At 46.0% G+C, this 25,016-nt stretch overlaps 1 protein-coding gene across 3 annotated transcripts in view; it reads left to right on the forward strand.

The window, feature by feature from the left end:
- KIAA0586 (KIAA0586 ortholog) overlaps window positions 1–25,016 on the forward strand; it is a 587,996-nt gene that overhangs the window by 49,234 nt on the left and 513,746 nt on the right. For all 3 annotated transcript variants that reach the window (XM_069207463.1, XM_069207462.1, XM_069207464.1), the window contains exons 7-8: window positions 7,389–7,551; window positions 23,169–23,333. In XM_069207463.1, coding sequence (XP_069063564.1) covers window positions 7,389–7,551; window positions 23,169–23,333 — 328 coding nt within the window. The remainder of the gene's footprint in view (window positions 1–7,388; window positions 7,552–23,168; window positions 23,334–25,016) is intronic.

Here is a 25,016-nt window from a genome sequence, read left to right on the forward strand (position 1 = left end):
TCCCACCCTTGTGCAGCAGGTCAGAGACCTCGGAATCCACCATCCACCATTGCCATGTCTGTAGGAGAAAAAACAAAGGTGGGAGATGTCTCCGCTGGACTGGAGAGCTGAAAAACTCTATGTAGAAGCCCTGCACCATTTGGAGCACCCATGTGTCAGAGGTGAGGGATTCCCAACTGGAAAGACACATCTGTAATCTGTCCCCAACCCTGTGGTGGAAGGATAATTTGACACTCACCTTGGCAGGAGTTGATGCTGCCACCACTGCTGTGGCCTCCACGTGATCGACTTTGGCTGGAATATGGCCTGGTTGGGTAGAGGGTTCAGAACCTGTAGGCATCCTGATACTGGCTTCTTCTTGAAGCATTGCTCCTGCCGGCGGCTTGTAAATGCGATCGGCCGACTGAGCACCCCTTGCATCAGCCACCGCTGGGGAAAACACGGGGCGTGAAGATTCACTTGACCTACATCTGAGTTTTGTCCAAAGATGTGAATGTCTGCCCAGTTCACGGACAAGGGGGTCGCCAAATACGTTCACCTGGGCGAAGGGGCTAGACTCCGAGGTGGTGAGATCCCTCAGTTTGGGGTCAATCTTGATGAGGAGCAATCAACGCCTCTCTGTGGAGATAGCACAGTTTGTGTTCCCCAGGAAGATGAGCACCCTCTGGGCCCAGCGTGACAAAACTTCTGTAGATATTATGGTGCTGGAGGGTTTGGCATCCTCGGCCATATCGAGAATTCGGTTAAGCGGTCCGGCCATGTCTAAGCTTATCCTGGCACACACGCCAGGACCTGTCAATCCCCTTTTTGGGGCTGCTATCGGTCGAAGAGCCATGTCTTGAGGAGTCTCCTGAAGGTGAGGAGGTCCTGGGTCTGGCGCAGGGAGGTCGGGAGTGAGTTCCAGGTCTTGGTGGCGAGGTAGGAGAAGGATCTGCCGCCGGAGGTCTTGCGTTGGATTCGGGGAACAATGGCGAGGGAAAGGTTGGCAGAGCGGAGTTGGCGGGAGGGGACGTAGAAGTTGAGTCTGTTGTTCAGGTAGGCGGGTCCGGTGTCGTGTAGTGCTTTGTGCGCGTGGGTGAGAACTTTAAAGGTGATCCTCTTGTCCACGGGGAGCCAGTGGAGGTCCTTCAGTTGGTGGGAGATGTGGCATCGGCGGGGTATGTCGAGGATCAGGCGGGCAGATGTGTTCTGGATGCGTTGGAGTCGTTGGATGTCTTTTGCTGGGATGCCTGTGTAGAGTGCGTTGCCATAGTCAAGTCTGCTACTGACGAGGGCTTGGGTCACTGTTTTTCTGGTTTCCGTCGGGATCCACTTGTAGATTCTACGGAGCATGCGGAGGGTGTTGAAGCATGAGGAGGAGACTGCGTTGACCTGTTTGGACATGGTGAGAGCGGAGTCGAGGATGAAGCTGAGGTTGCGTGTGTGGTTGGCTGGAGTGGGTGGGGGTCCCAGCGCGGTGGGCCACCAGGAGTCGTCCCAGGCCGAGGGGGAGCGTCCGAGGATGAGGACTTCTGTTTTATCGGAGTTTAATTTCAGGCGGCTGTTTCTCATCCATTCGGCGATGGAATTCAGTCCCTCGTGGAGGTTGGCTTTGGCGGTGTGTGGGTCTTTAGTAAGGGAGAGGATGAGCTGGGTGTCGTCGGCGTAGGAGAGGATGCTGAGGTTGTGCGGACGGGCCAGTTGTGCGAGGGGTGCCATGTAGACGTTGAACAGCGTCGGGCTTAGCGAGGAGCCTTGGGGCTTTAGTAAGATATTTATGAAAAGTGAGTGTTTAAACAAACTGAGAAACACTCCTGCCCTGATGGCAAAGCTATGAGTAAATTAAAATGCAAGTCATTCATGGCTCATGTGTACCCTGTATGTGGGATAGATTTATTATACATTGAACAAATGTTTAGTGTATTTAATCAAACAAAGAGTGTTTTTTTTTTACACAGCAGAAATGCTGTACTCACATATTTGTTGGTGCACTCACTCATATGTGAGAATGAAGAAAAAGGCGACTGTAATTTACAATATTTGCCTAGTATCACACAATTTTAGACCCGTTTCTGGGTCCAGTACATTACAGTTAGGCCAAGTAGACTATTCAAGCTACTCGACCTGCAGGTCTAGTAACATTTTATGATTTTTCGAGGCCTGCACCTTGTCGCTCAGGGACTGACGGGGGCACTCCGCCTTAGGCGGTTGTGGACCTCCTTGCCGAGTGGCTTATGAAGCCACAAGGCAAAATAAGTTGCGACCTTGTCTGTCGGGTTTCATTCGGCTGAGCGTGGGTGCAAGAGGAGGTCGGGGTCCAAGATGTCCGAAGGGCCCTGAGAGGATCCTCCATCGCAGGTTCGACAGAGTGGGTCTGGGAAGATGGGTTCCAGGGGCGGGACCCTGAATCCTGATTACCATCCGAGGAAGGGGTGTTGGTGTCTATGGTGGGGGGGGGGGGGGGGGGGAGTCTGGGGCTGGAGAGGTCAAAAGGGGTTGGGTCCCCCGTAAGGGTCCGGAGTTGCATTGTGGTCCGCGGGGTGAGAGCGAGCCATGAAAGCCCTCTTCAGGTGCACAAATGCATCACTGTTTAGGCCTGCTGTGTTGTCCCTCTTGTGCTTAGGGTTGGGGGAGGAAACGGGGTGGCAGACCCTGGAGTTAAGAGAGGCATAGGCCCGCAATGTCCCTCCTACCCGAGGGGAGGTCTGGCACAGTTTTGCGCATACAATTTGAGCTTCTGTTCCAGGTGGCCACCGCCTGCTGGACCGCAGACCATATGGAGGCGTCCATGATCCTACAAATGTTTTCATTATCGCGGAGGTAAGTCACTTGCTCCCCATCCGTGTAGGTCTCCTCATCACTTATGTTAAATAGGCAGAATATGACCCTTATGAGGAGTCCACGTATGTTTTGGAGACCTGGGACTACCAGGATATGGATGGCCTGGATGTCTTTGGGTGGGGATTCCCACCTACAAGCATACTAGTAATGATAGGGACTGGCCTGGGGTTACTAAGAAGTGACAGAGGGATAACTCGGGTGGGGGTCTCCCAGCCCATTATGGAGGCTTAGGGGCCAATGACAGGGTTCAGCCCAGCGACACCAAACGGCCGAATAAATTCAGAGGGCACCTCACCACCTGGGCCCGGTGTCTTCAAACAAAGCGTGCAGCGCTAAAAACAAAATACAGACCCCGAGAATGGGGTGTCTCGCTCCAGGCGGCGGGGCAGGGATCCGAGAATCGGACGTCCCGTCCATAGTGCTGGTTTCAGAACACTGATGTGAACCGCCCGCCGACAGAACAGTGGCCCACAAGAGAAGCGCGAGCCATGCAGTGATGTGGCGCCCACTAAGAGGTCAGAGGAGCTCCCCGCGATCGCCCCGAACGCGCTGAGACACACAATCTGTAGAAGAGCTGTGGAGGGGCGTCAAGCGTTCCCGCAGCTGCGGAAATGTCACCTGCTGGAAAAAGGGCACATTAATACACAATGCACTGCGATTACTAAACCGACACACAGTGCTTTAAATGGGCCGGTACTGTCCGGTACTGAGTACCGGCACGTTTCTATTTTGAGCGGGAGAGTACCGGCACATCTCAAGAAAAACGTAATACTTTTAATTGGGGAGTACCGGCACTTCTCAGAAGCAGGTACTCTAGCACAGAGTACCTGCACTTTATTTTTTCCATTTCAAGCACTGCCGACACAGATATGCAACAGCAATAAATATTAGGCGAATAAGGAGGCACTGATGCCCATGACACTTAGCTCGGCTGTGGGAGCAGCAAACAAAGAGGAGGCGCCGACAGCGAGGATGGACTTTATGGATATCGTGGACTGTTCATTTATTGAAGATGTTGTTGGAATGCTGATTGTTTTCTTTTCCCAGGTGCCTATGGGAAATGTAGCTTTATACATTTCTGCTTGGCTGCTGTTCACTAAAGTGCAGAGAGAAAAGTGTAATCCTCGCCTCCTTTTCCTGACATAGAATCCAGCGTTTATGGAAATGAAGAGAAAATGTGGCACTCATTTTAAAGAATCTGAAATTCATGCTATAAAGTACCCAAAAATACTTTTTCAGATTGAGCAAACTGCAAATGTCATGTGCAAAAGAGGATGATTACGAATAATTTTAGCTATTTAATGTCTACTTGTCCAAGCTACCAGTGCCAGTGAGAAACAAATGACAAGTCATGCAAGAATTTTTGTTTTGTTTTAAAAAACTTAACCCTAAAGTGTTTTTTTTTTTTTTTTTAAATAAGAAAAAAAACAACAACCCCTCGCAATTGGAATCATCTCCCGTGACAAGCGGGCATTTTCTAACTTTTTTCTTTCCCTCACCACCAGGGTTTTCCTGGTGATGATGGGCATAAACAACAGCCATACTTCTGCCCTTCTAAATTGGACCGTTGGCCATATAGCCATTTCTCCGACAACCCTTACTCCGTCGGCCCATCAGAGAAGTTTGGCCATGGCAGAGACGGTTTAGTCTCTGCTGTTGTCAAACGTTTGTCCACTCGCATATAAATTTGTTGGGTGAACCAAATTTGTTGACAGTAAGGATACTCCGTCCCCAGTGCAACAGAGTATGTCAACCTCCAGTATATGAATCGGACTGTAGTTGCTTATCCCAGCTTATTACAAGCAACTAGTGAACTCACTGTGTTGAGCTTCAAAACAGGAGCACTGATCAAACACCTCCATTGGTAAGTTATGATGGAAGCTGGTGCACATCACACCAGACTCTTCCTCTGCGTTCCAGAACACAACACAGTGATTAGGCTCATTGCACCATCTTCCTTTCTAATCCCTGAGGGAAAGCTCCCATAGACAGACAGTACGGAGCAGCATTGTTTTAAAGAGAAAAAGGTATTTATTATAGTAGAGAGCGCAGGGAGGAAAGAAACGCAGAGTGTCAAAAATGCAGACAGTTTGCCATATGCAGCATCTTAGCCCAGAGCTCAAGCTCCTGCAAAACATGAACCGAATTAGCAGTATACCTAATTTTAGAAGTGTGAAGTCGGGAGAAACAGGAGAGCTCTCAGGCATCAAAGGTCCATGTGTGAAGAACTTCTTAAGTCAGGATTATGTCTTTGCGTTTTAAATTAACACTATTAAATCCACATTACGAGTGCCAGAAATCAAAACTGCTTCCTTGGAAAAGGCGAAAGTGCAGAAAAAGAGAAGTCTTCCCTTTCCAAAGAAGCTGGCTAAAATCAAGAAATTCAGTTTGGGAACTATAAAAGGGTCTTTTCTAATGCCTAACACCCACATATTGTAAGGAATATGTTACCCCCTAACTTTACATTTATAGGGATATTGCAAATCACCTTAGAGTTCCATGACGTTTTGAAGGCACGCTGCCTTCGGCCTCATGCTCCTAGATGGTCATGGAACTCCTGAGTGACCTGCAGTATCCCTGTATGTACAATAGTGGGTACTTTGTCACATATATAAATCTAACAAATTTAAAATCGTGTTGTGCCTATTTGTCATGCTAAAAATTTAAAGTTTTAAAAAGTGTGTGAATGGGTAAGAATAGAGTAATAGAGGGCCCAATGGCAATTTCTGTTGAGCTGGTAGTTAATTACAAAGCAAACACCTAATCCTGCGACCAAGATGAAATACATTTTATGAAGGGAGTTTTTGTCAAATTCTCAAATTCTGACCCCTGGGGACACGTACATGAAATAATATATAGTATATAAAAATATGAGTATTTCATAGGCAATTTTTCTTTGGCTAGCGGCATATTTATTAAGTATGAACTGAGTGGCAGGGAATGCATAGCATACAAATAAAGATATACATTATACAAGCAGTTGTGTGAATGTGCACCATGTTGCAGCAATTAAAGGCTTGTCTCTTTTGACAATGTAATGTCTTTTACATAGGATCAATATTTAATATAATTTAATATAATCTACAAAGTTGTAAGTAAGTTATAGTTCCAAGTGGCCCTGCTACGTAACTTTGGACTCATAAACTCCTCTAAATAAATGTTTGACAATATTTAGGAATTAGAAAATTAAGCAAACTGTTCCTGGAATGAAAAAATTGGTCAGTCTTTTTGTGTTGAAATCCTGGATATGCTAGTATCAATCAGTCAGTCAATATTTATTTGCAGGCGCCATAAAAGCTAAGTAAAAAAAAAAAAAAAAAGAACAATTCGGCAATGGCCCACTCAAGACAATAAGAGTTAAAATGCTCAAGCGCAATTTAGCGAACAGGTATGACGAAATATTAAAATAATAAATTAATTCCTTAACACTAAAACCAAACATCGGCATTGAAAAAATTTCAGCAAAGGCATAAGATAATTCATTAAAAGATAGCGTGCTCTGATATAGTTTAAAGCCCAGATATTAGGCTAATTATTGGGATTCATATCTTGTCCTTTAATAAAAAACTGTTTTTATGAAATTTAAAATCGCATAACAATGTTCTAGAGATCCTAGACACTGCAGGAACAAGAGCCCCTCTTTGTGATGTCTCAAGTTAGTCTTTTGCAAAATGGGGGCCAAAAAGGTTGTGCAGCTGAAAACAATGTGCAAAACTAAATTAAGTGGCTAGTGCTTTGCAAAGAGACATTGGTGCAACCACATGCAGGTAAATTCATTTTCAAGGGCTCTGGCGTGGAAAAAGCAAATTTAAAGTGCAACTTGAAGAGCCTAAAGAGTGTGAGCCAATAGCGCTGTGTAGGATTTGTAATCCATACTAAATAAGGCTCTACGCTGCTTGTTGTTGACACTGAGTATTTATTTATTGATTCCTTAATCTGGGTTTTCCTCTGCGTAAATTCAAACAATATTCCAGGTAGCATTTTTTAACCCTTATTTTATGTTCTGGCCCGATTATAAAAGGATTATTATGTCATTCTTGGAGGCCTATGGTCTTAAATGATTCCCTCAAGTAATAGAGACAGAGTATCATGTCTGCCCTATCCAGTGACAAGCCATAAGGGATGCAAGTTCTGATGAGGCTGGCCTCAGGGGTTCCCTTAGCTTTTGTCCGGAGAAACCACGGAGCCAGCCCGATCAAATCCTCCAGGTATGGCACCCCGAGTTCCATGTGGCATAAGGAGGTGCCAGCCCCCCCACCTCCTCCCCCCAATAGAATGGCACCATTGATAATGTAAATATAGTTCATAGAGGCCAGAGTTTACAATGTTAACTTTCTGCATGCGTTATGTTGCATGTTAATGCTCTCCGTGTGATCGTGTTTAAGGAAAATATTACTGGAGCTGAAGAGGTCCACGCTTCTATGTACATTGGACATGAAACTCCTGGTCTAGAATGTTATGCGTACCTTTACAGAATCTCAATTATATGTTTTAATAATGAAATAGATCACTTTACAATTGCACATAGTTATTCTCGCTGTCCATGCCAACTCTTCTGTGTTTTTTAGTCTCGTTTCATAAGTTCTGCAGTCAACACATCTGGTGTCCAAAGAGTTTGTACACATGCCATATGTCCAAATCCTTCCAATGAGTTAGCAAAGCCAGGGTCTCAGCAGATGATTAATCACCCGGATAAAGATGTGTTTCCTGTTACAAGAGCATCAACGAATGGTAAGAATTGATATTGCTCTTTAGTTTTGTAGTTTAACTGGTCCTGTTAAAAAGCTTTGTTTTTTGCATACTCTTGTATAACACTTCGACTTGCAGAATAACTATGAATGGTCTTGGAATGATAGATTACCAAGCAACAAAATCCATATATCACAAACCGTTGACTAATAACATGAATAAAGTACGTAGTAGAATACAAGCCTACCCTGTGAATGGCTATACAGAAATGATTTAAAAAAAATGTCAATTGAGTGAAATTCATAGGGTAATCTAACTAATAAATAAGAGTTTGGTTAACAACACTTTTTTTTGTATTACACCGGACACTTTTAGATGATATTTCATGCACATTTTCCAATCCCACATTGCTCAGAAGCAGATCTGTAACCAGTCCAGTGGCATAACCTGGTCCCAGTAAGATTTGCAAAGCCTTTGAAGATCCGAGAGATGGCCAGATTGGTCAGTGGTAGTATTTACACTGTGGGTTGCAGGGCTTGTTAGAGGCACCTCACCTCGGCTCTGTATTATACCATGGTTCCCTTACTGATCGAAAAGGTGATTGATCTATTTAAACACTCTAAAATGCTGCTCTTCTGCAGATTCACAAGCTTAAATATTTCTTAACCAACTGGGAGTACTTTGGAAAATATTTTGTAATTGTCTAGACTTTTATTGGACTCTGTCTTTTCAAGAATGTGAAACTTCTGTATTGTGAGGGGTATCAAGCGAATGGTTAAGGTCAATGTATTAACATTACAACAAAGCAAAATTGTTTGAAATACAATTTAACAGAAAGGCGTTCCTTGGATGGAAAATAGTACTGAAAAAGAGTAGGCCTAAAAATAATCGGAGTAAGAAAATGGTTAAGATATTTTTACAGGATGGGGTTTTGGCTGGAGGGTCAGGAACGTATTTAGTGAAACCTATTGCAATTTTATTTCACATGAACACTTTCGGACATTTTTATTAGAATCATTTGCTTCAAAGAGTGTTTTTAGACACACAACTCTTAAAACCAATTTGTAAAACCATGCACATGCGGTTTGTATCAACTGCAGAGTTCACTTAATTTCTTCTGTACATTCTGAGAATTTCTCAAGTCAAACTGAACAAGCATTTTGCCTTTTTCGTAAATTTTTATTCTTCACAAAAATATTAGGAATTCCTATCTAAAGGTAACGATGAATGAATGTGTTGCATATATCACAAGTGAAAGTGCAACAAATGTACATTAGATTAGACACTCCCCAACCACTGACTCTGTGACGTTATGCCGCAAGTTAATTGACACTTATCTCATATCAAATCATATAAAAAAGCACATATCAACTCAGTGATAACACAAGGAATGAATGCAGAAATACAGTCATTAAGTGGGGCAGACAGTTTTTTTTTTCTTGTGACATCGAGTCCACTAGCAGCAAAAAGAGAATATGAGACCTATTTTTTTCAAATATAAATAAATTGAAGGACTTGGGTAAATGTCAAAAGATGGAGAGACGCCTCCTAAGACAAAAAAATAAAAATAAATTTTCAATGAAAAAACAAAGGTTACATCTTATTTATAGGGTGTTGTGACTTGTAGCAGAACATGCCAGCCTCTTTCTAAGCAAGCTCCATAGCCCGACAAGCTTGCCTGTGAAATTCTGCCTCAACGTGCACGGCCCTCGCTACATCCTGCCCGGGGTAATGCAGCTGAAGGAGACCTACACCTAACAGCAAGATCAGGCAAAATTGACGCCTGGATCGACCAGCTTGGCTTGACTTGGTAGACGGCCTACACAACTGCTTGCTCCTGGGAGTCATAAGGCTGGGAGTCGTATGGACTTGCTCGGCGACTCCGCCCATAGCAGCAGAACCTTGGTGGGGGTCAGAGTGGCAGAAATCGCATCCGGCGACTGCCAACCTTGAAATCAGCCGGCCAACGCGTGGACTCAGTGCAGCACCAGTCTGTGGAGAAACAAGCCCTGGGAGATGCTCACCCCATGGGCCTCGCAATGAGTTAAGTGAGTGTTGCGGAGCAATCTGCTGGGCCTGCTCACTGGCCTGAGACCTGGGTGGACAGCGAACCCAACTACAGATGGGCAACATTCCTGCAGTGGTGAAAATCCGCAGGAGGACCGAGAGGAGCGGAACCAGGAGCAACGGCCCAAACCTGGGTCCCACCCACCACTCTTGGGCCTGTGACTCTGTGAACACAGAGGGTCGGCGCTCAGAGGACTGGACACGGGCACATGAATGGGACTAATCCTGCTGCAACCGGGCCTGGCATGCCCCAATGGAACATTAAACAGCGGAGCTGGCATTCGGGGGGACTAGGTGAGCCAAGTGGAGAGCCCCAAGCCAGATACAGTTAAAGCAGACCTAATCCAATGCATCTATCCCTTAAGTTACAGCCCATACTAATGAGGGCCCAAGACAGCATAAGTAAGAGGTGTGCTCCATAGGGACGTTTTCTCTCTCTTGTGACTCCCCTCCTGCCCTGCAACATTTTTCAACTACAGTAGCGTGAATGTCAGTGTCCTTGTTAAAAAGAAAAATAGTTATGCAATACACAAAGCAGCAAAGCCCTGACATAGTTCTACTACAGGGGACCCAACTTATTGGGCAACTCCTGCAAGTATTGTTGCGTAGTGGCTACACATAGACAGCCCTTGTGGGCTATACCTCTGATTCGAGGAGGGTGGGCATCCTTATAAAAAATACAGCACCATTTGTGTTACATGCAACCTAGAGAACCGCACAAGTGAAATACGTGGTCCCGTCAGGGACATGGGATCGTAACACTGTCAGTATTTGCTGTACATACATTCCACTGTCTCACCATGTAGGAAGCTGGCCTGATGTGTGGTGGATACCTAAGGCACTTACACCTTATACCAGGTCCAGGTATCCCCTATTAGTGTAGTGTAGGCAGTGCCTGGAAGCCAGGCTCTCTTGAGGTAGCTGTGGATGAGCAGCCAAGGCTTATCTAGGAGACATGCAAACCTCATGCAATACCACTGCAATCACACAGCACTTACACTTGTGAAAGAAAACACTCAGTGTTACAAAAATAAAGGTACTTTATTATGGTAACACAGCACCAAAAATACTATACAGGCAATACTTCTTAGGAGGTAAGTAATACACAAGATATATACACTAGTAGTCAGAAATAGTTATAAAAAGTGTTAGAAAACAGTGCAAAACAGTGTAAAACACAATAGAGAATATTGACCGTAGGGGGAGCACAAACCATATACTAAAAAAATGGAATGCAAGAGTTGGACCCCCACCTAGGTAAGTGGTGTGTGTAGCGGGCGCTGGGGGTACCAGAAAAGCACAAAGGTAAGTACCACAATATCCCCCGGCGAACAGGAATGTAGGAGTAAATCACCAGAATTTCCTCAAAACACCCACTTAGAAGAAAAGAAGAGAATTGCAAAACCCAGGGATGACTGCAAGAAACCAACGATGGATTCCTGAAGAGGAAGACCTGTGGAAAGAGGGGACCAAGTTCAGAAGACACAGCAGAGTCCAGTGGGGGCAGAAGCCCCTACCCACCAAGCTGAGGATGCAAAAGCTGGTCGACGGTGAGGAAGAAAAGTCAGCACTGCAGCCCTGGAGTTGGAGTTGAGTTCCTGGAGGATATAGGTGATGTCCCGTGCCTGAAGGAAGATTGCAGTCAGGTTTGCGTGTTCGGATTCCCTTAACAAGCCTTGGCACAGGCAAAACTCGTGGTTGGTGGAAAGCGGTGCTGCCGGGGACCAGCAAGGCCTAGGAGGACTCAACCCAGGAGGGGGATCCAGAGGGGGCACTCAGCGTCACAGAGAGCCCACAGAAGCACAAGCAGCATTCACAGGAGTCTCACAGGACGGAGACACCGAAGTTGCAAATGGAGCCCATGCAGCACTACGAAAAGGAGTCCCACGCCGCAGGAGATCCGCAAAGGGAGCTGTGCATCTCGGGAGGAGTGGTTGAGGGTTTGGAGCTACACGGTGCCTAAAGACTCCTTGGTAGAAGTGCCAACAAGCCTTGGAAGCTGCAAAAGACTCAATGCTTGGGGGTACTGTTCTGCGTGGGAAGGCAAGGGCTTATCTCCACCCTAGTGAGACACCTGGCAAAGAGGACTGACAGGACCACTTCTGACCACCACCCGTGATGCAGGATCCTTGCAGCTCAGCAGGAGAGGGGATCCACGCATCCGGTCGTTGTTGCTGTTGGTGCCTGCAGATGCAGGGGAGTGACTCCTTCACTCCAAGGGTAATTCCTTCTTCTTTCCTGTGCAGACTGAAGACGGGCTGTTCTCAGAGGATGCACGACCGGGGAGATGTTGCAGAAGCTGGAAGGAGCAGTGGAAACAATGTTGCAGGTGAGATCTTTGTCTTTGTTGAAGATTGTTGGGTCCTGGAGAGTCCAGCTGCAGTTTCTTCGGTCAAAATTCGACCGATGCTGAAGAGCTCTTTGGTGTTGTGTGCGTTTTTGTCTAGGCGGTCCTTGAAGGCGGTCTTCTTGGTGGTCCTGATGAGTTGGTGGTGCTCTTGAGGGCTGTGTGGTTGTCTGGTGTTCGGTCGTGGAGCCATTTCTTCTCCAGCTTCCGACAAGTGTGCTTGGAGATCCGGAGGTCCTCGGTGAACCAGGCGGCTTTCTTGTTGGTGTGGTTGATTGTAGAGGTCTTGAGAGGGGCGAGGGTGTTGGCGCAGTCGTTGATCCATTGTGTGAGGTTGGTCGCGGCGGTGTCTGGGTCGGTGGGTGGTCTCAGGGCGAGGGCGGTAGTCAGTTGGTCCTCGGTGACCTTGCCCCAGCAGCGGCGTGGTAGCTGTTGGGTGCGGTGGTGTGTGGTGGGTTTTCTGAAGGTGAAGTGGACGCATCTGTGATCGGTCCAGTGTGGTTCAGTGGTGTGGTTGAAGGAGACGTGGGGGCTTGTGGAGAAGATGGGGTTGAGCGTGTGTCCAACGGCGTGAGTGGGTGTCGTTACGAGCTGTTTGAGAGCGAGGTTGGCGAGGTTGTCGATCAGGGCGGTGGAGTTGGCGTTGTTGTTGTTCTCGAGGTGGAAGTTCAGGTCCCCGAGGAGGATGTAGTCCGTGGAAGCGAGGGCGTGGGTGCTGATGACGTCGGCGATGGTGTCGCTGAACTGTGGGCGGCGTCCGGGAGGTCTGTAGATGAGAGTTCCTCTGAGGGTGGTGTTGGGGTCGGTGTGGATCTAGAAGTGCATGTGCTCGGCGGTGGTGAGGGTGTCATCAGTGTTCGTTGAGATTTTGATGGAGTCTTTGTGGATGATGGCGATTCCTCCTCCCACTCCGTTGGTGCGGTCTCTGCGGGAGATCTTGTAGCCCTGTGGAATGGCAATGGCGATGTCTGGTGCTGAGGTGGCGTTCAGCCAGGTCTCCGTCAGGAAGGCTACGTCGGGGCGGTGGAGTCTAGGAGGTCCCAAAGTTCGATGGCGTGCTTGCGAGCGGAGCGGGTGTTGAGGAGGATGCAGCGGAGGTGGTTGGGTTCTCTGGCTGGTGGTGTGGAGGGTTGGATGCTGGTGAATCTGCAGTTCCGGCAGGTGAAAGGCCCCTGGGTGCGTTTCGGGGTGGCCCGGTAGGAGGGGTGGTCTCGTCTGGTGTTGAATGCGTGGAGGGTGCTTGCGTCGTAGTGCAGTCTGGCGTTGCAGGGGTGCGGGTTCCAGGGGTTCTGGTGCTGGGTGCGGTCCAGGCGCGGACGGGCGCAGACGGGCTTGTGATAGGCGCGCCTTTGGCACGCCAGTGGCCGCCCGCTTCGCTGCCTCCATATCAGGGCAGAGGGAGGGAGGAGCAGCTGGGAGGTGGGAGCGGGGCGGCCAATGGGAGTGAAGGGGGCGGGGCAGCAGGGGCTCAGCGGCGAGGGAAAAACCCGGGGAAAACCCGGGGAACAAACAGCTGGAAAAGACGGCGGGAGAGAGACAACAGAGCACAGGGGTACAGAAGCAAAACACAGGGTCACAGAATGAAAAAACTAAGTGGCACAGAAGCCAAGCGCAGGGGTGTACAGAAAAAAGGGAGCGAGTAGTCAGGCGGCAAAAGCGGCAACGGAGGTTCAACCTACAGGGGGCTGCGTGGCAGATGGGGGGAGCGACCTGCCTGGTGACAGGGTCAAAGGTCGCAATGCATACACAACGCTCCTACTACTCCCGCACGACCATAAACACTATGGGTAGATGCCAAACAGTGGCCTGTCTGAGCGGCTTTGGGGAGGCAGGAACCTTCCTTCATGTGGCCTAGGGCTGCCCGAGGATACAACCCTACTGGTTGTCCGTCAGAGAAACAATGAAGGACAAAACAGAATGATCTTTATTGGATACAGCCAAGTGATGCATATTGAACATATGGGGTGACCACCCGCCACCTAGATGCAGCAAACTGGCTATTTCTGGGCCTTGGGGTTGCTAAGAGAAATGTACAAAAGTGGGAGGCGGTGGAACCACCAAAATTACGAGACTGGCAACAAGACATGAATTAGTGCATGGTTGCAGAAAAGATGATTGAGCAGAGAATGCCCAAAGAAATGGGAGAAGGTGTGGTGCCCCCTGGCAGGCCTATTGATTAGATGGGGAGAGATGGGTTTGATACAGTGTATGATTTGAAAGATAACTTGTGAAACCCGAGCCAGTGCATTCACCATATTATGTATGTGGCGTAAATGTTGTAAACTTAAGGCCACCACCTAACAGGACTCATTATGCCTGCTGCATTTTATTATTGTTTGTGTTTTTCCTTACTTTTGAAACTAATACAAAGATTTTTTTTTTATTCTTATTTATGTTTAACAAAACTTAATTTTCTAAGTCACAGCCTACCAGACAGGGCAGCTATCTGTTTTGCGAAAAACATCTTGGGGAGTTTCAGAAAGTTGGCATAGGAATGCTTTCTGCCAGTTGCTTTCCGTTGGTTTGTGGTTTGTAACTCCCGTTTTCTGGGTTTCCATTTGCAGGCTTTATTTGCTTTAGTCTCCCCAGCTCGAGTTCCTACCTGCTCATGCTAAAACCATGTTTACAGTATTCTTCCGTAAACCTGTTTTTTGTAACAAACAGGCCTGTAAACCTTGTAATCTTGTCACATTTGCTGGACATTCAACGACTGAGGTCAAATGTCAGGCTGTGTCTTCTAGGGAGCCTGGTGTTTATTTTGCTTTTGGCTGACTTCATAGTGAGAGCATTTACAGGAAAAAGGAATGCAGCAACTGTTCTCCATGGAGCTGTTTTTTTATCAACATCGTTACTAGGAAAAAGATGAGCTATGCTGCACGTTTTAGACCCTGATTCCCCTGATTCCTCTGTCAGATCTCTGCAGCGGGCGCATTACCACTGTGTGGAAACCAACCATTTTTTCTTTAATGTATGTATAGTATGTTTTCAGACGAAACATGTGTCTTATCATGTTTTATGAAAGGATTTCCTTAAGTAGATGGGTTTGGGTAGAAACGAGGACATAGACTGAGTATTTGAGAAATATGTTTTTGTTGTTTTGTAATATGCAGAACCCACAGGGTGTTTCTGATTTGTAGTAATGCAACATAAAAACAAATGTAATGAATCCATATTCATTATCATTGGAAATAGACACAAATTCGACTTAGTTCTGAAGTTTCCGCTTGTGAAAGACACAATGAATATGTTCTTTTCGTACTCACTCATATGCGTTGCTAGACATGTTGGTGTTGCACCCCAATTCCAACCACCTGTACTTTCTAACACTCCTGTTGTTTTTATATCTCAGTTTGTTTCTGATACATCATCCAAAATTATCTGGCGCTACACAGACAAATAAATAAATGCAATAACATTCTGGGAAGAGATTTCCCGGGTCCCGTACTGAGAAAGGCATAGACAAATCTAGACCCAGGACTTTTACGGCTTACAATTTTCATTCCATAGCAAATGAGTAAAGAAATGTATTAGCAGTGTTTCGTGTCTTTCGTCCTATCAATTGCCTGCTTTTTGTCCAGACAGCAGCTGCGTGCCACAGGCAGTTCCACACTTCTGGTGAGCTTGGTCCTCGTGCACCACCCCCTTTTGTCTTCACTCCTGAAGGCCCGGCACATGTGGTTTATCCCGCTCTTCATCGTATTGACGGAACTTTAAACTCTGGGACAATAGAAAGCATTCAGTCAATGTTGGCATATGCCCGCATATTCAGTGTTGCAGGTCATACGCCGACAAGGGAGTATGCAGAAAAATAAAGTACCCCTGCTTCCAGTGATACAGAAAATACTTCTTAATCGGGCAACGATAGTAGTGGTTTGTGAGCTTTCTTTTCCTCTATCTCTCAAATTTTCATTCAGTTGGTTTCATCTACCCCTCTTTCTTTGCATCTCTGCTTCGTTCTGTCCATCTTTTTGTCTTTTCCCATATATTTTTTAGGTCGAGCGTAAGCATAGGACCTCTTGTATACTTATACTGTGGGCTTTAAGCAATTTAATTTGCTTGTTGCAGTGCCCTTTAAAAATTCTCGCTCGCTGGTGCTCAGTTCTGCCTTTTTACTCCCTTCTTTTTCTGTTTCAGAGCAGTGACCAACTACTGTATAGTTCCTCTTTGGTTCTTTATCTGTTGCTTTCATGGACTATATTATCTTTGCTGTTCCTGTTTCACTGTGGGAGTTTCAGGCTGATAGCTGCTTGCATTTTATTGCAGCATTCCATCCCTCCCACCTCCTCATCTGCTACATTTTACACCACTCAATTAAGCTGAAGCTTTTTTTGGTTTTGATGTGACTACTTGAATAGTTTTAAGACATATGCAAAACTGCTTTGGCAGTCCGCCTCTGTGAAGTTAAGTGTTTGTGAGTCGTTAGCCAAACCTGCAGCCCCCATCTTACCCCAGGCGCTGTGCCTACTCCTGCAGCGCTCCCGTGAGCCCAGAGCACGAGCAGTCCAGGCCGTGCTTGTTAGTGTCAATCTGCGCTCACATTCCTCAGCTCTCCGGGCCCACAGGGCTTAATGTGCTGGAAGCTTTTGTGAAGTGTTTGTGAGTCGGTTAGTCCAACGGTCATTAATGTGTAATTTGAATATGGGTGCAAACCTTACTCGGAAAGTAATTCCTTAAAAGTTACACTTTTCTTTTTCTATATCCACTCTTCCTTCTTTCCTACCCTCCATCCATTCAGCTGACTGTCCGTCCTTCACTATAGCCAGCTGGACATCCATCTCTTTAAACTAATCACCATCCATTCATCTATCTAGCCTTCACTGCACCCCGCCTATTTCTCATTCTTTTCTACAGCTATCCTTCCATGCATTCATCCTTCTCTCCATCTATTCCCCTTTCCCTCCCTTCCTACCTTACTTTGCGCCATCTTGTTCCATTTGTTTCCGCAACCACTATCCCGTGGCTCCATTGTACTTTTTTCTTGCGGCCATTTATAATCTTCTTTTTGGTGTCCTGCACCTCCAATTAAAGTTGAGAGGTCCCCAAACACACATTTAAATGCTTTGTTGCACAGAACTGCTCAGTGAGACTCATCTATCCCGCTCAAACTGCTAAAGTGTGGAGTGTTGATGATGACCCTAAAGGCCTGTACAATGTACATAATGCGCACTCTGTTCTGCTTGTCAAGCCCATTCAATTTGTGTGCATGCTCTGTGTTGTAGGCCAAGTACCTACTGTGTGCAACGGCCCTTTGTGCTGTCAGACAGGCTAGTATAAAGCATATGCACAGTGTGCTGTATGTTAGAAACACGACTATACAGGCACACTTTGCAGCTGGCTTGGCACATACAATTAACGATGCATTTAATTCTGTGCTCCATTAGGCACGTCTTACTAAGCCGCCTCTTGAACAGGCTCATGTAAAACTGTTTATCTGTGTGTAATGCTGCATTTGGAGGTCTGTGTGGCTGAAAGTAAAGAAAACAAAACAAGCGCTATGATGCGGCTAATGTATTGACCTCCAAACGCAGTGTTATCAGCTCAATAGCTACACAACATCAACTATATCTTGCCCCTCTACTATGCACAGTGTTCAAAAAAATTATGTCATTAGAGATGTCATGACTCTTGTTAGAAATGCTATCATTTAGCATGCTATGAATGATCTAATATTAAAGGTTATAAGCAGTGCATGGAAAGGAGCGAGTTATAGTTAATGTTGTGCCGTTTAAGTTGGTTTTGTATAGAAATAATAAATTAAGTTTTCCAACTGTAATTCAGCTTTACCCTTTAAGGTTTTTATTGAATTTGTATGTTTTTTAAAATATTTTTTTAGCCATTTAATGTTCTTTATTATGTATTCATTTCTTTTTAGTACCGCTATACGTCAGTACATTTTTAACATGCTATTTACATCAAATAATTATATATTTTTTAAATTAAGTATATAGGATTTCATGGCTAGGTATGTATTTTTTTTTATAAGAACATTTTATTAATTTTGGGTCAAACAATACATTCAGTTTGTCTCTCCATACAACCAATAGATACATGTTCTATTTTACACTAACCATCTCTCGCCTGCCTCCTTGTCTAGTAGCTGAGGTCGGTGGGGAAGGTACATTTCTCTGTGTCTCACCCTTCCAAGCCATGGTAAGTCCACCATTTGTGGCACACTTTCTCATACTTATTTGGGCATCTTCTAGTGGTCTATGCAGTTTCCTCCATCTTAGCACACCAGTCCATGCCTTACATCCAGGCCCTGAGAGACAGGGCCGCTGGAGAGTTTCATTGTTTAACAATGTCCCTTTTTGCTGAGTGTACCCCAAAGCCCACTAAGGTCCTGTCCCCCTTCGGGAGGGGGGTACACATTTCGTCCAAGGTGGCCAGTAGTGCAATCTTGGGGTGCAGCTCTATGTGTTTGCCCACTACTTGATGATGGTTTTCTAGTACCTGAAAAAGACAGGGCAGGACCACACCATCTGAAAAAAGAAAATAAAAATTACTGTGGGTGTCCTAACATCTGGTGCATGCACGGGATGCCTGGACTTGGGCCTTCCAAAGGCAGCGAGGCATAAGGTATGCCTCGTGTAAGTATTTACAGGCGTAGTCTCGCTGATATAGCAAGTGTCCGTTGTGCCATAGACACCTCATGCCAATTGGCTTTGTCTCGCTCATCCACCCACTCCTCCCATTTCACCTTAAGGGGGATCAGCAGGTCTGGTTAATGCTCTAGTGGGGTTTTGTAAATTTGTGAGATCCCTCCCTGCCCCAGTGGACCCATGAGCAATCTTCCCTCTAGTTGGCTGTATTCTGGGGCGTCTTCAAGATCTCCCCTTTCCGTTTGAAGTGTGTGTCGGATTTGTAAATAGCGAAAGAACTGGGAGGTAGGCATGTGGAATTCTTCGGAGAAGGCCTGTAAGGATTTATTGTGGATCAAATCCCATATATCTCACAGACATTAGGTTCCAATTTTATTCCCCCACTGGAAACCGTCCAGTCGTGCCACTTGGACTACCCATCTACCCTCCCACAAGATAGCCTCCAGTGTCAGCTTACGGTCCCAACCTATCCAGTGCAGGGCTGCCCTCCACACCCAGAATACCACTTGGGTCAGTTACGGAAGAGCATTCGGAATTGGAACGCTGTATGAAATACCCATTATGTCATTAAAGTCGATGAGAACCAGCTGGAACGTCGGGTCTCCCCACCTTTCGTTCATCCAGTCACTGATGGGCTGGAGCTGGGCAGCCCAGTAGTAAAGGCGCACATTGGACATCCCTAGTCCTCCATCATATACTGTGGGTACGCATTTACCAAGGGCTACCAGTGGGGGGGTTTCCGTGCTCATATAAACTGACTCCCCATTGCTGCCAATGAGGGACCCAGGATTGTGGAATGTGAAGTAGATAGTTCTGGAGGGCAAAGAGGAAACAGGGAAGTATCCTCATTTTAAAGAGGGCAATCTTAGCTAGAAGGTTTAGAGGGAGTTTGCCAACAGTGGGCCATGTCTGCTCTGGCCTTCTGCACTAGTGTTGTAGATTGAGGCTTCATATCAGGTTCAGCTCCCAGGAGATATGAACTCCTAGGTATAAGACATATGGGGATCCCCGGTTGCCAGCCTTTGTCCTGATGGATTCCCTTTATGGGAACTAGGAGAGATTTGTTCCAGTTGACCATCAGGACTGAAGCCACTCCAAAGGTCTCTAGAATAAGTAGTCAGAGGCCTGTCTTGGTTGGATGTGCAAGAAATAGCAAGACATTGTCCGCGAAATAGAGCGATCTGGTCCTCTGTTGCTAAACCCCAGTCAAAGCCCCATATTTGGGCATTTTAGCAGATCCAGTCTGCCAGCGGTTTGATGGCCAGTGCCAATAGGAGAGGCAGTAGGGGGCAGCCCTGCCTTGTTCCCCTCTGAATCGGTAACCTGTGAGACAAAACCCCATTTATGCGTACTTTGGGCTTGTGGGAAGGCATATAGGGCCATATGTACAAACACTTTTTCCCATAGACACAGAATGGGTAAAAACCTTTGATACATCTGGCCCATAGAACCCTAACCTAAGCTCAGAATTTTTCCCCAAACCCCATTTTAGAAAGAGTCTCTTCAAGAAAGACACAGTGCACAGTCAAATGCTTTTTCAAAATCAATCAACAACATAGCCATGAATCCCCTAAGAGACTTGATTAAGGCCAGTGCCAGGTGTACCCGACCAATACAGTGTTGCCGTGGACCTCAACCCCCAGTGGGGCAGCGGATTGTTACAGTGGGGGACGGTTTAGGGCCAGGGGTCGATGTTTGCTCAGCCAGTTCCAGGTCTCCCCAGGTGAGTCAAACAATAGTCTTTGAGTTGTGAATGATCCTCAACCAGACTGGATAGAGGAGCATATACTGTAGATTCATGGTGCTTGACTTCTGTCTCCCCTGGTCGTAGGACATATGTTGTGTTTGGACCATGCCAGTGTAGTTGGGGAAAGATCATCACGGCGGCATTGAAACACATGGTGACCCTTTTCTCTGGCCCCCTTCAGGAAGGCGTTTTGGTCCCTGTAATTCACTATGCGGGCAGTCATCGGATGGGGTGGGACAAGGGGGAAAGGCGGAAGCACCTCTGTGCCAGGGACCTGTGCAGCCGCTCAAGGATGAAACGGGGAAAAGATGCTCTGCCTTGAATGCAGCCATTGATCTTGGAATACCTATGGTGACGAGCCTTCTAGTCCCTCTGGGAGTCCAACAATGCAGAGGTTGTTGCACCTGACCCTGTTTTCGCCCTCCTCCATGCATTCTTGAAGCATTTTGGCTTTGCAGGAGAGTCGGGTGACCTCCGAGGATAGACCATTCACGGTATCCTTTAGTTCGAAAATCCTTTCCTATGCCTCGGTTACTCGGTCCACCATCTGGCGAAGGTCTTGGTGCAGCCAGGGCTATGTCCACCTCTCCAAATTCGGTCTTTAAATCCGCTTTTGAGTCCTGAATGGCCTGCAATATAATTGCTGTGTTATCCCCAGCAGATAGTCGCGGAACCCTGATTGCCCTTGTGAGAGATCTGTTTGTGCCCCCCATCCGGCACCATGCATTTGTCTATCTTAGCTTGGGCCTCTGTCGGCCTTTGTTGCAGCCTATGTCGCCAGTTTCCACGCTCCCACAACACGGGGGAGTGTGTGAGTTAACAGATGGGACCAACAGACCTTAATGCAGACATCCCCTAGGTCTGTTGGGTAGGGGAAGCCCTGACCCTCTTGCACCAGATGATCAGCCTGGACAGCATGAGCGGTCCGATTCCAGTCCCCAACACGTTACAGCTTTTCCACTGGTCCTCCCAAGCCTCACTTTTTGGTCCTGGTTCGATCCCTGGATTGTACCGCCCGAATGGTGGAAGGGGGTAAAACAGTCAGCATTTTATATCTTCATCCATCCCTACCTCTCCAGTCCATGGTACAGATTTATCCAAGGGGTATGAGGGCCTGCTATGGGCGGTGGCCACTCCACTGGCCCGCCTTTCCTGGTTTGTGCATCCAGGAAAGGGAGAAAGCAAGGACCTGCCCCTGGTGGCCACCTGCATCTCTTTGCCCGCCCAACTGGTAGGCTGGGGGCCTCTCCTGCTTGCTGGGGTCCCCCCAGACGCCCGGAACCTGTTGCTTGTTTGGCTCGGGGTGTAGTCTGTGTGCCGGTTTGGGGGTCACCATGCCAAATTGCGGGTGCTCACCTTCAGTGATAGTCTGGGTCTAAGGGACCCCCTCTGGTGCTTGGTCTGCTGCACCCTGGGCCCTTTCCCTTCCAGCACCCGGTGCTGAGCGTCTGCACCAGGCCCGCCAGTCCATGGGTTGGAGGAGGGCAGGCACTGCTGTTGCTGGGTTTCCCAAACGCCTGTCGTCCTACCTCAGCGTCCACCTGTGCTCTCACTGCAGGCCTACCCTCCCCCCCAGGTAGAGTATCTGTGGGCCAGGGTGGGGGACGGCAGAGACTACTGTCATCGGGCAGGTACCGAGTCAGTTGTTGCTGAAGTATGTGCTGGCCGGTGTTGTTCGCATGGCCCGGCCCACCATCTTGAAGTGCTCCGCTCGCTGGAACCACACCTCCACTCTATGGCCCACAGCCTGCCACTGCACTTCAGGCTTGCTTGGACTCACAGCCTCAATCGGGGAGCCTCAGGCGGCCGGCGGCATCCTAAGCCTATGAAATGCTGGTCAACGAAAGCGGAAGTACTGCTATAGTATCTCAATACTAACTCGGTACTGGTACAGTTCACAAACCCAGCCCATGGTTTCAATATTTACACAGGTGTCAATAAAATACATAACTAGCCATGAAATTCTACATGCATAATTTAAATAAAATGTAATTATTTGGTGTAAATATTATTTTAAAGACTTACAGAGGTACCACAAAAGTGCAGCGGAACTAAGCAAAAAAACAAAACATTAAATATAATAAAGAACATCATATGGTTAAAAACATCTTTAAAAAATGTAATGAAAAAAAGTTAAAGCTTAGTTATAATTAGGAAAACATCATTTGTTACTTATATACAAAATCAACTTCAACTACACAAACCTTAAAAATTCTAAAGTAATAGACATAACTCACAGGTATACATTTATGCAGTGGCCGAAACTTCCAATAAGTATGCAGCTTCGTGTAGAGTGTAATCATCTCGCTAGCCACTGCACATTTTACACATTTATGTGCAAAGGAGGGTAAAGTGGAGGCTAACAGGCTAATTTCTAATAAGAACTAAGATAAGGAAAAAGTAAATGAGGTAAAGTAAAGCCTAATAGTCTAATATCAGGTAAGTAAGGACTATGACAAGGAAAAAGTATCCTCAGAATAAGGAATACCACCAGTAAGTAATTGGATCAAAGTGAGAGAATTACAGGTACAGTATGTAGTTTGTTTTCAAATATCTCAATTCTTCATGTGTCTGAGACGTGAGCGATCTCTATGATACAGTCCAGGTTGATCTTGAATATGTAAATTAATTAAATGAACTACCAATTTCTTTATGTACATCATTCTTCAATGGCTTTTAGAAGTGTGTGTTTGTCTTTTCTGAAACATCTAATTATTTCATGACCTTTACATAAGTTAGCCTGGAGGTTGAAATAATTAAAACTACAACCCAATTATAGCTAAATCTAACAGTTATTACTGGCCTTGATGTCAAGTTGCCTCCTGGTTGATATTGTTTTGTATGAAGTAAATGTTTTTCATTAAAACATTGCCTTTTGCCTTTTTTTTTTTTATAAAAGTTAATTCAAATCAGCTTGTGGACTCTGACCATAGTAAAAGAAAATCACCTCTTGAGACACCAGCTCCTCGCAGATTTCCTCCTGTCCCTATGTCAAAGGATGTTCATGTTCCATTTCAAAATCAGCTTTTGACATTAAAGGAAAATGTAGATGGATCAAACGTTGGTAAGTTTGAAGCAGATGATAACAATTACATTTTTGACGAATAGCCATACCACAAAACATGTAGATCCTTAAAATGTTTTTTTCTTACAAAGTTTTGCCTTTTTCCTCACAAATCTACCTGTTTATATCCACAGCACTGTTCAGAATGTGGTTGCTCTGTTGAGCAGCGTGAACCTGATTATGAGGATTAGAAAAAATAATTTGTTATTTTAGGGACACTGATGGTATTCCAGGACGCACAATAGGTTTGAAAATGTTAATTCCCTGAAATTTTTTTGCATAATGCAATTTTCTTTTTTTTTTTTTTTAAAGTTCCATCACGGTAAATAAGGATTGGCGTCACTTATCATGCTTGAATGTAACACTGTTACAGATGCCTGCTCTTTTTCTCATTTTTTACTTAGCTTGGCAAATCGTCAATGCAGAACTGGATTCAGCACATGAGTTTTTGTTCCACCTTTTTAATGGAACATATTGTGTTTGCTTTCACATGTAGATTTAACAAGGACTACGTAACAGTTCAAGTACCAAAGTTTGCTTCGATCTCTAGTACTCGAGCAGGATGCATGTCAAGTCTTTTCTTGTGGTCCAGGGGAAGTTAGAGAGAACTGAGTAGTATCCTAGTTTGTTGCTATTGTTTCAGCCTAATGCACCAGGGCCCTAGCTGCTGTTGTGTGTAATTGGTTGTTCATGACTGCTTTGTGTAGGTGGCTTTCCAAGGGTAAATCTGAAAGTGGTATAGGTTTGGGGCCATGCACAGTATACCAGTTATAGCTCATTAAAAGCCCATGTCCAGTGAATGATATTCCTGTGAAAGAAAAAAGGCTTTATTATAGTAATCAATCCTTTCCTCAAATCCCTCTTCTTTATATCCCCAGTTTGTCCCCCATGGCCAGACTGGTTCTTGCAAAGTTTTGACAGTAATAGCTTCCTGCACATGCCAGAAGATGCTGTCAGGGCTCCAGTGAGGAAAAAAGGATACAGATGGTATGTTTGAATTGGTCCCAGCTACTCTTACCTGGCTGCATTAATCCCCAGTATTTGTCTCTCCATGCCATTATAAACAGGGATCAATGGTATGCAAATTATTCTTAGGCTGCCATAAAAGGAAAGTCAAGCCCAAACTGCCAGGTAGGTCCGGGCATGTGTGCTGCATCCTCAGCCCCAGATCAGCGTTTGTCCAATGCATATAGTGTTGCAGGCCCATAGTGTGATCACCCACTTTGGTGAGGATCTAGAGCTCCTATTGGTTGCCAACATTTTTTGCCCTCTTTTCGTGAGGGTGCTTTCTTTTTTTGTCAGAAAACTATTATTCTTAATGTCTGAGCAAGTGTCTCCCTAAGACCTCGAATTTGTACATGGCACCAATTGTTGTGACCAAAGTATGACATGTTTACAGTTTTTGCGGGGAGAATATGGTTCTACCTCTAAGGGCAAGCATCTGTTAATGTACTCTGCCCGTGAAAGAGAGGCAAAATATTCCTTAGCACAGCCCGGTCTGACAGAGTGGTCAAATTCCATATCTCTCAGGAAGGAAAATTTCTCCAAAAAACAGTCAGCCTCCAAAAGAGAGAGTTGCCTCTCCTTGCAACAAGGAGCTATGCCAAACATCAGAGAAAATAAGCATTTCCTCTTCATCTTAAAGGAGATTTGGTTGTGAGGGAGAGTACCAGCTTTACTCGC

Source organism: Pleurodeles waltl, chromosome 9 (assembly GCF_031143425.1).
Source record: "Pleurodeles waltl isolate 20211129_DDA chromosome 9, aPleWal1.hap1.20221129, whole genome shotgun sequence".
Taxonomy (NCBI): Eukaryota; Metazoa; Chordata; class Amphibia; order Caudata; family Salamandridae; genus Pleurodeles; species Pleurodeles waltl.